The sequence below is a fragment of the Panulirus ornatus genome, unplaced genomic scaffold, assembly GCF_036320965.1.
Source record: "Panulirus ornatus isolate Po-2019 unplaced genomic scaffold, ASM3632096v1 CTG_6537_pilon, whole genome shotgun sequence".
In the NCBI taxonomy this organism is placed as follows: domain Eukaryota; kingdom Metazoa; phylum Arthropoda; class Malacostraca; order Decapoda; family Palinuridae; genus Panulirus; species Panulirus ornatus.
In genome coordinates, this window is record NW_027265112.1 from 1,929 (window position 1) to 17,353 (window position 15,425).

At 39.5% G+C, this 15,425-nt stretch overlaps 1 protein-coding gene across 1 annotated transcript; it reads right to left on the minus strand.

Annotated features, from left to right (window-relative positions):
• Window positions 1-1,170: 1,170 nt before the first annotated feature.
• LOC139748531 (cytoplasmic dynein 1 light intermediate chain 2-like) lies at window positions 1,171-13,839 on the minus strand (the record flags this gene model as incomplete). The annotated part of the gene is made up of 3 exons (XM_071661591.1): window positions 1,171-1,454; window positions 1,629-1,745; window positions 13,766-13,839. Coding segments are annotated over 3 exons (460 nt in total), but the record flags the coding sequence as incomplete, so codon positions are not given.
• Window positions 13,840-15,425: the final 1,586 nt, after the last annotated feature.

A 15,425-nucleotide genomic window follows, 5' to 3' on the forward strand; every position in this document is an offset into this window, starting at 1 on the left:
TATCTCGGAAAGCAAAAATGGGTATGTTTGAAGGAATAGTGGTTCCAACAATGTTGTACGGTTGCGAGGCGTGGGCTATGGATAGAGTTGTGCGCAGGATGGTGGATGTGCTGGATGTGAGATGTTTGAGGACAATATGTGGTGTGAGATGGTTTGATCGAATAAGTAATAACAGGGTAAGTGAGATGTGTGGTAATAAAAAGAGTGTGGTTGAGAGAGCAGAAAAGGGTGTTTTGAAATGGTTTGGTCACATGGATAGAATGACTGAGGAAAGATTGACCAAGAGGATATATGTGTCGGAGGTGGAGGGAACGAGGAGAAGTGGGAGACCAAATTGGAGGTGGAAAGATGGAGTGAAAAAAGATTTTGAGTGATCAGGGCCTGAACATGCAGGAGGGTGAAAGGCGTGCAAGGAATAGAGTGAATTGGAACGATGTGGTATACCGGGGTTGACGTGCTGTCAATCGATTGAACCAGGGCATGTGAAGCGTCTGGGGTAAACCATGGAAAGTTGTGTGGGGCCTGGATGTGGAAAGGGAGCTGTGGTTTCGGGCATTATTGCATGACAGCTAGAGACTGAGTGTGAACGAATGAGGCCTTTGTTGTCTTTTCCTAGTGCTACCTGACACACATGAGGGGAGAGGGGGATGTTATTCCATGTGTGGCAAGGCGGCAATGGGAAAGAATAAAGGCAGACAGTGTGAACTGTGTGCATGTGTATATATGTATGTGTCTGTGTGTGTATATATATGTGTACATTGAGATGTATGGGTATGTATATTTGCGTGTGTGGACGTGTATGTATATACATGTGTATGGGGGTGGGTTGGGCCATTTCTTTTGTCTGTTTCCTTGCGCTACCTCGCAAACGCAGGAGACAGCAACAAAGCAAAATAATAATAATAATAATTTTATTGTATGGGCCATTCTTCATTTGTTTCCTGGCATTACCTCACTGATGCGAGAATCAGCAATTAAGTACATAACAATAATAATAACAATAATAATAACAATAATAACAGTAACAGTAGATAAAGTATGTAACTGCAAACAGAAGAAAAAGACAGAAAGCTAATCATGTACTGATGAATGTTTCCTATGTAGCTATGAGTCACATCCATACATCATTAAGGATTTGTAACAGCAGGTGAGTGAAAGCAATAAAAGATACTCATATCTATTTCATTAACGGAAGTTATTCTTGAAAACAACACAGTACTCACTTTTCTCCTGTTGGTCTTTAAATTTGTCCGGATCAAAATTAAGCTTGTCTATGTGATCCTGAAGGGTAGATGCCCATGTGTGAAGTTGGTCCATGACAGCCCAAGGTGTTGTCATGGAGACAGTAAGAAGGACCAAAGTATGTTCCAAATTATCAGGATTAACAGCAAATTCTAATAGCTCAGCATGTTTAGGGTCACCATCTAGTACCCATACACTAAGCCTTGTGTGGTCTGTGAAGGACATGATAAAAGAATGAAAGCTTCAAGCTGGTTCATCAAAAGGAATGGAGGAAAAATTTCATATCAGCAGCAAACCAATTATGAAAATATTCAACTTTCAGTCAGTACTACATGGAAAATTGTAACCACCTTTTATGACTTTTACCAATATGCTAATACACTTACCATCTCTGTATTCATCCCTAACATCTATGTATGCATATTCTAGTCCAGAGCCTTTTTTGGGATCTTCATTTCCTTGTAGTTTGGCAATTAACGTAGTTTTACCTGACTCATTTTCACCTGAAAATGAGGTGACAAAAGAATCATGGTTACTGTCATTAAACTACAAGGCATGTGAATACTAACTATATGTTGTAACTCCCATTTATCATTACAAAATAAAATTTAATCCAGTTATCTGCCTCATAAACAACCATCCATCATTTCCTCAATATACTCCTTATACGTCAAATGATCTGGTCTCTTCATTTGCTGTCTTCTACCACTATTTCCAGAGTCACGTGGCAGCAAAATCCAATTCATCATCCTCCTCTCCTCAATTGCACAGCAATAAATTCTTCTTCATACCATCCCAACCATGTAAAAGTTCCCTTCAGCTGAACTTCATCTGCACTCACCTACTTTAGTTTTCACATTTCTTAAATATGGAATTCCCTGCTCTTCGTTGTCTTTTCATTCACCTAAAACAAATACTTACAAAATGTTGGGAGAATATTAATCAACTAAGGAACTATATTATCAATGTAACCACTTAAAAATGAAAAGTAAGTAAGCCAACTTATGCACAGGTTACTCTATTAGTTACACCGATCTTAAAGGATACCTAATCATGAGTACCTTCCATGGTCCATTAGTTAAATAAAAAAAAAAAGATAAATATCCATTGATGAAATTAATGGAGTGACTACCTGTTAACTAGCTAGAAATGTGTCAATCACCATAAAGTACACTGCAACATGACAAACTAAAACCATGAGCATTTAGATAAGTAAAAATATAAAATGAAAGGTCTTTCAAATTCAAAATACATGGGATAACCATTCAAACAGTTAATTTCTTAATCTAAAGTAAAAACAATGCAGCATGGTATCAGACAACCTTTGAACCTTTTGCATGGTGTCAGTTTTCCCCTATTTCCTTATTCATAGTTTATTCCAATCATTTATTACTCTTATTTATTTATTTATTTTGCTTTGTCGCTGTCTCCCGCGTTTGCGAGGTAGCGCAAGGATACAGACGAAATAAATGGCCCAACCCACACACATACACATGTATATACATACACGTCCACACACGCAAATATACATACCTATACATCTCAATGTACACATATATGTACACACACAGACACATACATATATACACATGCACACAATTCACACTGTCTGCCTTTATTCATTCCCATCGCCACCTCGCCACACATGGAATACCATCCCCCTCCCCCCTCATGTGTGCGAGGTAGCGCTAGGAAAAGACAACAAAGGCCCCATTCGTTCACACTCAGTCTCTAGCTGTCATGCAATAATGCCCGAAACCACAGCTCCCTTTCCACATCCAGGCCCCACACAACTTTCCATGGTTTATCCCAGACGCTTAACATGCCTTGATTCAATCCACTGACAGCACGTCAACCCCGGTATACCACATCGATCCAATTCACTCTATTCCTTGCCCGCCTTTCACCCTCCTGCATGTTCAGGCCCCAATCACTCAAAATCTTTTTCACTCCATCTTTCCACCTCCAATTTGGTCTCCCACTTCTCCTCGTTCCCTCCACCTCCGACACATATATCCTCTTGGTCAATCTTTCCTCACTCATTCTCTCCATGTGCCCAAACCATTTAAAAACACCCTCTTCTGCTCTCTCAACCACGCTCTTTTTATTTCCACACATCTCTCTTACCCTTACATTACTTACTCGATCAAACCACCTCACACCACACATTGTCCTCAAACATCTCATTTCCAGCACATCCACCCTCCTGCGCACAACTCTATCCATAGCCCACGCCTCGCAACCATACAACATTGTTGGAACCACTATTCCTTCAAACATACCCATTTTTGCTTTCAGAGATAATGTTCTCGACTTCCACACATTCTTCAAGGCTCCCAGGATTTTCGCCCTCTCCCCCACCCTATGATTCACTTCCGCTTCCATGGTTCCATCCACTGCCAGATCCACTCCCAGATATCTAAAACACTTTACTTCCTCCAGTTTTTCTCCATTCAAACTTACCTCCCAATTGACTTGACCCTCAACCCTACTGTACCTAATAACCTTGCTCTTATTCACATTTACTCTTAACTTTCTTCTTTCACACACTTTACCAAACTCAGTCACCAGCTTCTGCAGTTTCTCACATGAATCAGCCACCAGCGCTGTATCATCAGCGAACAACAACTGACTCACTTCCCAAGCTCTCTCATCCACAACAGACTTCATACTTGCCCCTCTTTCCAAAACTCTTGCATTCACCTCCCTAACAACCCCATCCATAAACAAATTAAACAACCATGGAGACATCACACACCTTTTTGAATAAGTTTCTTGCTGCTCTATCTCTGCATCTTTCAAAGAACTGTTCACTGCTTACATCAGTAAACTGGTTGTGATCAAGTCTCCCCATACTCCTCTCTTCCATGGTAGTCAAACTGTGCCTCAATTAACCTGATTATAGTACTATCTCTGTTGCCTTCCTCTGAACCTTCTCTATTGAACCTTCATGCTTCTCCAAGGGAAGTGGCCCAATCTGAGAGGCATATTATAATCTTAGCCTAATATACAATGTGAATTTGTCTTCTTTCATTTCTCCTTATGAGGCACTTTGGTAACATGTCAAGTACACTAAACTCCTAAGTCCCATTCATGCACCAATTCCTGCAGCTTATTCCCTTTTACATAGCAATTGTAATGAGGCCTTCTTTCACTATGCCTTATCCTCATTATTTTGCATTTACTTGGGCAGAACTTCATCAACCATGTATCAGAAATCTGTTAAAGTTCAACTGCAATCATCCCCACTTTCTAATTACCAAACTTGTGAACTTGGCTGCACCTGCAAAAAAATTCAAGAGGGAATCAACCCTTCAACCTGTCATTATGTAAATCAAGAAAAGCAATGGCCCCTGGACTGAACCTTGCGACATGCTATTGGTGACCCTAAATTATTTTAAGAAAGTTACTCTGACACCAGTCCTTTGTTGCCTCCCAGTAAGATAATCTTCAATCCACATAAGTTGTCTCCCCCATATTCATGCCAGAAGATCTAACTTCTTCTCCAAACTTACATGAGGTTTGGTTTGAAATGCCATTCACAGTGGATGAGATGTGCTAAACTGTATTTTGCATCAGCCACCATGTTCCTACTAGGCACTACTCAGTTGTTATGCACTATGAACTGTGGGTGTGCTTAGGATGCACACCAAAGCATGTAACAATAGTAAGTTCTACAAAATTGGTGTGCCATGCAGATCCATAATATTTGTTCTAATTTTGTGAAATTTCTGGTAACATCCATATTTTCATTATAGATTCTAAGCAGGCTCTGAAAGCTCAACTTACTCCCTACAAGGAGGTTTATGCCTGAAGGCAACAATTACCCAAGCAGCCTACCATCATGTGGTTCTTTAAACCTCATTCTGCCTCTCTGGCTTATTAACCTCTGCCCACCACACCTGCTGGCTCTCTTGCACCAGCCTGCAGCCCCTTCAGCATGCCATTTCCATTGATGCTGTCTGGTGAGGACAGTCCCTTGCCTTTTCCACTTGATGTTACCAAGCATGAAAATAAAAGTAAACTTAGAAAAGAGATGTATGTGAAGAAACATCAAGAGAAATTTAGTGTAGAATGGCAAGAGGTGTGAGTAAACAAAGCAATGGGAATGGGAGATATTTGAGGAAGCAGTACTGGCATGTGCAACAGAGGTGTGTAGCATGTGGAAGAAAACAAGACAGCAAATGGGATCATCAGTGAAAGGGGGAAATTAACAACAGGTAGGGATGAGGTGAGGAAGAGATCAAGAGAGTATTTTGAAGGACTGTAAAATGTATCTGATGATTGGTTAGCAGATGTAGGGTGTTTGGGTTTGGGCAGTATGTGAAGTGTAAGTTATGGAAAGTGGTATGGTGAAGAGAGAAGACATGGTGAAAGCCCTGCAAAAGAAGAGATGTGGTAAGATGGATGGAGCGGATGGTATTGCTGATGAATTTCTTAAGAAAGGGGTTGACTGTGTTATGGATTGATTGGCTGGTAAGGATTCTCCACATATGTATGGATCTTGGTGAGGTGCCTCAAGATTGGCAAAATGCATGTATGGTGCTATTGTACAAATGCATATGCAACAAAGGTGAATGTTCAGACTACTGAGATGTTGAATGTACCTCAGTCACAGAGGTCAAGAATTCAGCCAGTGGAAATGAGCTATTTGAGAAGAGCATGTGGTGTGACTAGATGGAATGAAGAAAAAAATGAAGGGGTGTGTGAGAGACGTGGTATGGCAAAGAGTGCAAAGCGAATAAATTGTGAAGTGGCAGAATGGGTGAATGTAATACTATGAGGTAGTTTGGGCACGTAGAAAAAATGCAAGATGGGAATTTATATGGAAAGTGTATGATAGCACAATGACAGGGGTTGGTATGAATGGAAGACCACATGTGACATGGGCAAATAGGGTGGAGGAATACTGGGATAGAAATAGTGGAAGAATGCATTGAATGGTGTATGCGTGGGAGGCATGTAAGGACAGGGGTAAGTGGACACTCTTTCGCCATGGCCACCCCTTGGTGGGAGTTGCTGGAGGGAATGGGCATAAGAGACATAGATAGATTGATAGATAGGTAGGTAGACATATAGATAGAAATAATGTACCTGGAAAAATGTTATTTATTTTTTTTTTTTATTATACTTTGTCGCTGTCTCCCGCGTTTGCGAGGTAGCGCAAGGAAACAGACGAAAGAAATGCCCCCCCCCCCCATACACATGTATATACATACGTCCACACACGCAAATATACATACCTACACAGCTTTCCATGGTTTACCCCAGACGCTTCACATGCCCTGCTTCAATCCACTGACAGCACGTCAACCCCGGTATACCACATCGCTCCAATTCACTCTATTCCTTGCCCTCCTTTCACCCTCCTGCATGCTCTGGCCCCGATCACACAAAATCTTTTTCACTCCATCTTTCCACCTCCAATTTGGTCTCCCTCTTCTCCTTGTTCCCTCCACCTCCAACACATATATCCTCTTGGTCAATCTTTCCTCGCTCATCCTCTCCATGTGCCCAAACCACTTCAAAACACCCTCTTCTGCTCTCTCAACCACGCTCTTTTTATTTCCACACATCTCTCTCACCCTTACGTTACTCACTCGATCAAACCACCTCACACCACACATTGTCCTCAAACATCTCATTTCCAGCACATCCATCCTCCTGCGCACAACTCCATCCATAGCCCACGCCTCGCAACCATACAACATTGTTGGAACCACTATTCCTTCAAACATACCCATTTTTGCTATCCGAGATAATGTTCTCGACTTCCACACATTCTTCAAGGCCCCCAGGATTTTCGCCCCCTCCCCCACCCTATGATCCACTTCCGCTTCCATGGTTCCATCCGCTGCCAGATCCACTCCCAGATATCTAAAACACTTCACTTCCTCCAGTTTTTCTCCATTCAAACTCACCTCCCAATTGACTTGACCCTCAACCCTACTGTACCTAATAACCTTACTCTTATTCACATTTACTCTTAACTTTCTTCTTCCACACACTTTTCCAAACTCAGTCACCAGCTTCTGCAGTTTCTCACATGAATCAGCCACCAGCGCTGTATCATCAGCGAACAACAACTGACTCACTTCCCAAGCTCTCTCATCCCCAACAGACTTCATACTTGCCCCTCTTTCCAAAACTCTTGCATTTACCTCCCTAACAACCCCATCCATAAACAAATTAAACAACCATGAAGACATCACACACCCCTGCCGCAAACCTACATTCACTGAGAACCAATCACTTTCCTCTCTTCCTACACGTACACATGCCTTACATCCTCGATAAAAACTTTTCACTGCTTCTAACAACTTTCCTCCCACACCATATATTCTTAAAACCTTCCACAGAGCATCTCTATCAACTCTATCATATGCCTTCTCCAGATCCATAAATGCTACATACAAATCCATTTGCTTTTCTAAGTATTTCTCACATACATTCTTCAAAGCAAACACCTGATCCACACATCCTCTACCACTTCTGAAACCACACTGCTCTTCCCCAATCTGATGCTCTGTACATGCCTTCACCCTCTCAATCAATACCCTCCCATATAATTTACCAGGAATACTCAACAAACTTATACCTCTGTAATTTGAGCACTCACTCTTATCCCCTTTGCCTTTGTACAATGGCACTATGCACGCATTCCGCCAATCCTCAGGCACCTCACCATGAGTCATACATACATTAAATAAACTTACCAACCAGTCAACAATACAGTCACCCCCTTTTTTAATAAATTCCACTGCAATACCATCCAAACCTGCTGCCTTGCCGGCTTTCATCTTCCGCAAAGCTTTCACTACCTCTTCTCTGTTTACCAAATCATTTTCCCTAACCCTCTCACTTTGCACACCACCTCGACCAAAACACCCTATATCTGCCACTCTATCATCAAACACATTCAACAAACCTTCAAAATACTCACTCCATCTCCTTCTCACATCACCACTACTTGTTATCACCTCCCCACTTGCGCCCTTCACCGAAGTTCCCATTTGCTCCCTTGTCTTACGCACTTTATTTACCTCCTTCCAGAACATCTTTTTATTCTCCCTAAAATTTAATGATACTCTCTCACCCCAACTCTCATTTGCCCTTTTTTTCACCTCTTGCACCTTTCTCTTGACCTCCTGTCTCTTTCTTTTATACATCTCCCACTCAATTGCATTTTTTCCCTGCAAAAATCGTCCAAATGCCTCTCTCTTCTCTTTCACTAAAGTTGTATGGAAGGATAATGATGTAAAGAGCATCAGATTGGGGAGAAACAGTGGGGTTCCAGGCATGGCAGATGTGTGGATCAGGTATTTGATTGGAAGAATGTTTGAGAAAAATACTAAGAAAAAAAAATTGAATGTGGCATTTATGTATCTGAGGAGAGCAAGGTAGGTTTCACTGAGAAGCCTTGTGGAAGGTCTTATGAATATATGGTGAGAGAGGAAAGCTACGGGAATATCAAACTATGGTCTGACATTGCTGTTCTTATATCTGGCACATCTTAAATGAAATCTATCAACCAATCCTCTTTTCTCTGCATACACTTACATATAGAGAGTGGATGACTTCCTGATAAATTCCATTTATGATGAGCCAAATATAAAAACAGCAATAGTGAACTGTAACCCAGACTGAGTTCATGAGAGGTCAAGTCAGGCACCATGTTCCTTAAATGTCAATGAATCAGATACAACCATGTTCCTTATGTAGCGGTGAGTCAAGCAGGGAGCCTTATTCATTTAAGATTTGTTCATAAACCGTTATGTGACATTCTTTTGTTATTCCTCCAAAGGGGTCTTGGAAAACAGACAAAAGCTTGGGATGATGGTATTATATTCTTCCTTTGAGTTATGTTGATTTTCCTTACCCCATGGTACTTTAAAGAACTCTTTTCATGAATCTTATCACTTTACCTAGTTACATGTTGCTCAAAATAATATGTCCATGCATTTATCTAATTCACTTTTGGTTTTCTTTCCAGAAAAATGAAGTTTATCTACTCATTACTCAGCCCTAGAGACACATCTGTCATGTGGATACTATACATTCTAATTTTTTTGTTCATATTATATCAAATAACTGAAAAACAAATAACAAAAATATTAGAAAAATATTGTACCCATTTCGCCACTTACTAATCCTATGCCCCTTCCCATAATCTCTTTTTGAACTGTCTGCAAAGCACTTCTCTCTCTAGACAGAAGCATCCATCTCCATGTACTGAAGAGTGTGCCTCTAAACTTGCACCTACACATATTTCTGTTCACAAACCATAACTTTTCTTTCTTCTTGGAAGAATGCATTGGTACAGTCCATCCCTAAGAAGGGTGGCCTTTCTAACCCCTCTAGCTACCGTCCCATTGCTTTGACATTTATCATTTGTAAAGTCTCTAAATCCCTCCTCAACTTCCATATCTTCAGACATCTTGAATCCCACTACTATGGCTTCCATACGGCAAGATCCACTAGTGATATTCTTTCCTATCTTCCTAATGTCCAGTCATCATCCCTGAAAGATTTTGGATAATCTTATGTAGTTGCCCTTGGCATATCCAAGGCTTTATACACAGTCTGGCATACGGGTCTCATCTCTAACCTCCCCTATTTTGGCATCCCTCCCTCACTTTGCTCCCTCTCTGGCTGATCTATCTCTGGCTGATGATGGATCAGCCTCTCCCCCTTTCTCCATCAACACCAGTATCCCTTAAGGTTCTGTACTCTCTCCACTCTTTATCATTATCAATGATTTCCTTTCTTCCTCAAATAACCAAATGCACTAATACAATGATGAGTACACACTGCATTCCTCCACAGCCTTCAACTCTGTTCCTTCTTTCACTCAATCTGCATCTTGGCTCAAATCAACTTCATCAATAAACCCCGATTTGGACAGGATATCTGAGTAGAGTAGATGAAATCTGGTTAAGTTTAATGCCTCCAAGACCCAGTTTCTACCCATCTCTTTATCATAAATTTCTCACTTTCCTCTCACCTCTGATGGTTCTATAATTCCACCTCTTGAATAAATGAACATAGTACTTGGTATTACTGTAATATCCACTCTACTTGGAAACCCATGACATAAATAGCATAGTCTGCCTCTAAGAAATGGGAAGGCCTGTTTAGATGTCAGCTTTTCTTCCAAACAGATGCTCCATTTATGCAAAGGAATGATCCACCTTGCATGGAGTACTAATCTCATACCTAGGGTGGTTCTCCTCTGCATCCATAATAATAAACTCAGATTTGGACAAGATATCTCAGTGGAGTAGATAAAATCTGGTTAAAGTTTAATGCCTCAAAGACCCAGTTTCTGCCCATCTCTCAATCAAGAATTTCTCACAACTTTCCTCTCATCTCTGACATATCTATAATCAATGAACATAGTACTTGATATTACTGTAACATCCACATTATCTTGGAAACACTACATTACAGAAATAGCATAGTCTGCCTCTAAGAAACAGGGAGTCCTGTTTAGATGCCAACATTTCTTCTGAACAGTTGCTCTGTTCATACAAAGGATTGATTCACCTTGTATGGAGTACTGCTCTCACATCTGGGGTGGTTCTAGCTCTGCACCCAAACCTGACAGAGTCGAATCAAAGCAGTTCGACTTAAAAACTCCCCCAGGGTAACTTCAAAACTTGACCGGCTTGCCCTAGGTCACAATATTGGTTAATTTTTCCCTCTTCTAAAGTTATTACTTTGGTTTTTGCCAGAGAGCACACTGGTTGTGTGGCTACAGCACTAGCCAGACCAAGCAATACTCAGCTTGATCTAATGATTACTGTGTGGCCATTGGCAATTCAAGGGTGGGCCATTCTGATGACTGTATCTTTTCCAACACTAAAACTTTGGAAGTATCTTCCCTCTCATGTCTTTCCCAACAACTATAACTGAACACATTTCAAAAGACAGGTTTTCTCTTCCTCCAAAACTCACAAATACTTTACATTGTCTATTCTTTTTCCCTTTTATCAACCTCTCTTTATTTCAATTAAGGTCCATGACTGAAGCCTCCAACATAAAGAAAAAAAAAAAAAAGATTGGAAATAATTATTCACTGTTGCACCCCTACGCACTTTTAGCCATGAAATGTCATTCTACGACCACTATATAATGCAGTCATTGCTACTTTAAAACCTGAAGCATTTGCCTGTCTTCAATAGATATGATTTCTTTAAGATCTCTTTCCAGTAAAGGCTGGTCTCATCACAGTTCTATTACCAATCTGTTGTGTAAACTCTCTCCTCTATAATCTGGAGATCCAATCTATGTGTTGCAGCCTCACCTAACAGAATCACACTTCTTAGTCCGACATAGGTGATGAAATATGAAGTCAGCCCATGCTGGTAATAATTTCCTAGAAACTGGACAACTATTTCTAAACATTTGCCCTGTCACTGAAAACTGTTGCACCCACATTACTTGTACATAGATTTTCAGGATATTCCCCATTTTCACTAATGTCGGCATCCTGAGAAGCATTGCCATCTTCAAAATAGACAGGTGAGAAAAGGCTTTCCTAATCAATAAGCTTTTCTTCTTTATGATCCAAATGTTGCTGTTATCAATGCCATAACAGTGAGCAGATACTGAACCCGTGCTCAAATTCAATCAGTATTTTGATCTTTTCCCAAGTTAAAGGTCTTCCTTACCCTCTTCATAGGTTTCCTTGTTTTAGAATATTTAGGCATACCTGGTAAATACCTGAAGTCTTTATGGGTCTTTTACCCCCACAGCCCAGACTGGAACCAGGTTGCTGGGTTGGTTCATTGATCAACTAAGCTCTTAAGGGACGCTGCCCACAGGGCCACATAGCCCATACAGTCTAGTTGGTCCGGTACACTTCATAGATATTTGTCCAGTGCTCTTTTAAACTTCTCTGGTATGGTGTTTCTGATGACAGCAGGCAAGGCCAATATTGAAGTCTTGGGCCTTGGGTGTTTTAGTTTTCTCTTTTTCTCAGTAATCTAGTTCCTTTACATCAACAATAAGGCTGTGAAAGATTTCTAAACACTTTCTAATTCTGCAATTTTGTCACCTTGTTGGGTAATGTTAAAACACTGACAAGAATTAGTACCATGAATATTACCATCACTTGTTTTTCTTCTCTATACTTGAAAGTCTGCAGGATCCAGCCCACTATCCTTCTGTAGCAGTCATCTACTGTTTTGTTGTGTTTGCTGAAGGTCTGGTCGTAAGGCATTATTACTACAAGGTCTTTCACATCATTCAACTGGTTTATGATACTGTCTGCATCTGTCTGATATTCTGTATTGTTACTGATCTCTTCATGTTCTCTACACCAAACATGATTGGCAGAAATGCAACATCAGAGACAGAATGCCAGCTGGGTGTAGCATTGGCTTAACATTAGGGGGCATGTATAGTAGCAGCCGTATTATTTTCTTTATGTACCGCACATTATTTCCACAGATAATGTAAGGTTTTGAGAATTACTTCATGTATTTTTGGCCTTCGGTCTAACCTCCTGTGATATAGTAAACTGCATTTTTTAAACAATTTCTAGCAGCTTTCTTCAGCAAGTTCTTGAATGGTTCATATACTAAAAATTAATTACATACTGTACAATATTCAGAATAATACTCTAAAAGGAGTATGGGTGATGCAACACTGTACAGATTACAATATTTCCAGCTCAGGGAGGAGATTGTCATCTCATAGCAAAATGAACATATCACTCAGTTAATGATACTGTAAATTGTATTCTTTACATATTTTTCTACACTTTTTACTAAGTTCATGACTGATTTATGCACTAAAAACAAGTAACATACTAAGAAAAATAATGAATACATAGGTGGTACAGTAGATCGTTTGTTGTTCAAGTAGGCAACACAAATGGGAGATCACATTTCAGTTACAAGCCTTCGTTATTCTTTTGGGTGGATGATATGGGGGAAAATGCATTCTACAAATATTCTTCCTATGTAGTTCTCTTCAATAGGTTCTTACCTAATGCAAGAACTAATAATCATCTACTTATTCAGAAAAAAATATAGGAAAAACCTTACCATATCCTTGAGCCCAGAAAATGTGAATTTGAAAAATAGGCAGACCTATTATTTTCTGTATATACTGTATATAATTTTCACTGCTTGGATATTCTGAGTACTACTCGAAACTCAATTCCCATTACATTCTGGGTATTTCTTTCCCCATGGTTCCTAATAACTTATTCATAAAGAAATGGATAGCACAATGTAGAATGAGTTCATGTTGCACTAACTTTCTGGTAGCTATCTCATGCTACACCTCAACCTTCAGACAATGAGACTAAAACATAAAAAGGAAAAAACTAACCGGTCTGGGAAGCACCATGATGAACTAATCTAATGGCAAAGCCCAGTTCCTATTTTTCACAACTTACACCTTTATCGATGTCAGTTCCAAAAGAATGGAGCAACCATGCTAATATCAATAAATGAGAAATGGAGTCAACTAACCAGGAAGCTATTCAAAGAAAAATATTAGTTTCGCTTACCAAGTACAAGGACCGATTTACATGATGGTAATTTATTGCGCTCACTGGACTGAACTTCTCCCAAGATTTTCTTCCTGCAAAAGAGAAAACAAATGAAGATATACATGAGTAATATTCACGTCCAGAACTTAAAAAATATAAAGGGATCAGTTGCTATTTACCAAAATTGTAAAGATATGACGCAAAATAATAGGACACCATTAGGGTCGACTAACATTAGAAAATTCATTAATTTTGCTTTGGGAAATATTTACTTTGGCAGATGAATATCTCCAAATTATCATGTAAACAAATATCAACTAATTATCATGACATCATTACTCTGCTTGCAAGGGTGTTATGAAACCAATGTAAGATAATTCAACTCTAATACAGGATCTTGGAGCAAGAATGACCATAAGCTAACAAAGGATTGAAATCTATACTTGAAATGTCCCTACAATGAATCAGACAAAATCATAAATGGCCATTACAGCCATTTCATCTATCAACGAGCAGTCATCATGAACAGAACAAAGCGCAATCATCATCCTCCACAAGGAGAGCACAAGCAAAGACAAGGTGTCACATTAGAATAGGGTGAGGAAATCCACTGTTACAAGGTGGATTAGATGTTACAATTGGTGCCATAATGAACTATTTGCCCTGAATCTGGTTGTGTTTCATCACATTTTTGAGTAAGAAAGAGTAGATATCATACAACTACCTAGGTTTTTTAAAAATGAGACAATGAAAACTCAGGTCAAGAAAGAAATAATTCATTGTTTATGATATCCATTACAATGACCTATTTTCAACACTCTTTTCATTTTTATACATACATATTCGCCACTTCCCGCATCAGAGGTAGCACCAAGAACAGATGACTAAACCTTAAAGGGAAAAATCTTCCCTTGGTCCCCATCTCTGCTCCTTCTTTTGGAACAGTAAAAAAGGAGGGGAAGATATAACAATCTTATGATAAGTCAAGCTATCTTCGTAGCACCAATATTATTAACAATGAAACACAATTTATATGCTTTAGTATAACCAAACTGTTTCAGTGTTGAAGACAAGTTTTAGAATGCTGCCAGATCTTTTCAATATTCTTTAATTGTTGCACCTTTCAGTTTAATCAAGTATTGTGTGTTCTCTCCACAAAAACATCAAATATTCATGAACTATCTTTTCTTTTAAACTATTCGCCATTTCCCGCGTTAGCGAGGTAGCGCTAAGAACAGAGGACTGGGCCTTTTTTGGAATATCCTCAACTGGCCCCCTCTGTTCCTTCTTTTGGGAAAAAAAAAAAAAAAAAAAAAAAAAAAAAACTATATTTTACAAAATATAGAAAACTTTCTGCATCTAATATAACCATAGCAGATGATATGAAAAAGAAGTATCTAGAAATTCCATTGATAATATGAATATAGAAGTGTCTGGGAAGTTCCTTAACTTTTCCAACTGTACACACAGCAGCTTTCCTATCTTGTGTAATGTCACATAAAAACATGGCAGCGCCCTGAAAAATATATCAAATTTCTTCATCCTTTATCTTAAAATGTTAAGAATGATGCAAGCATTACAAACATTGCATCCCTCAAATCCTCAAGTAATTCAACAGACTTACCCAAAGAAATTTTTCCTCAATACTCTGTGACCTTCCATTACCTCCCATAAGCAA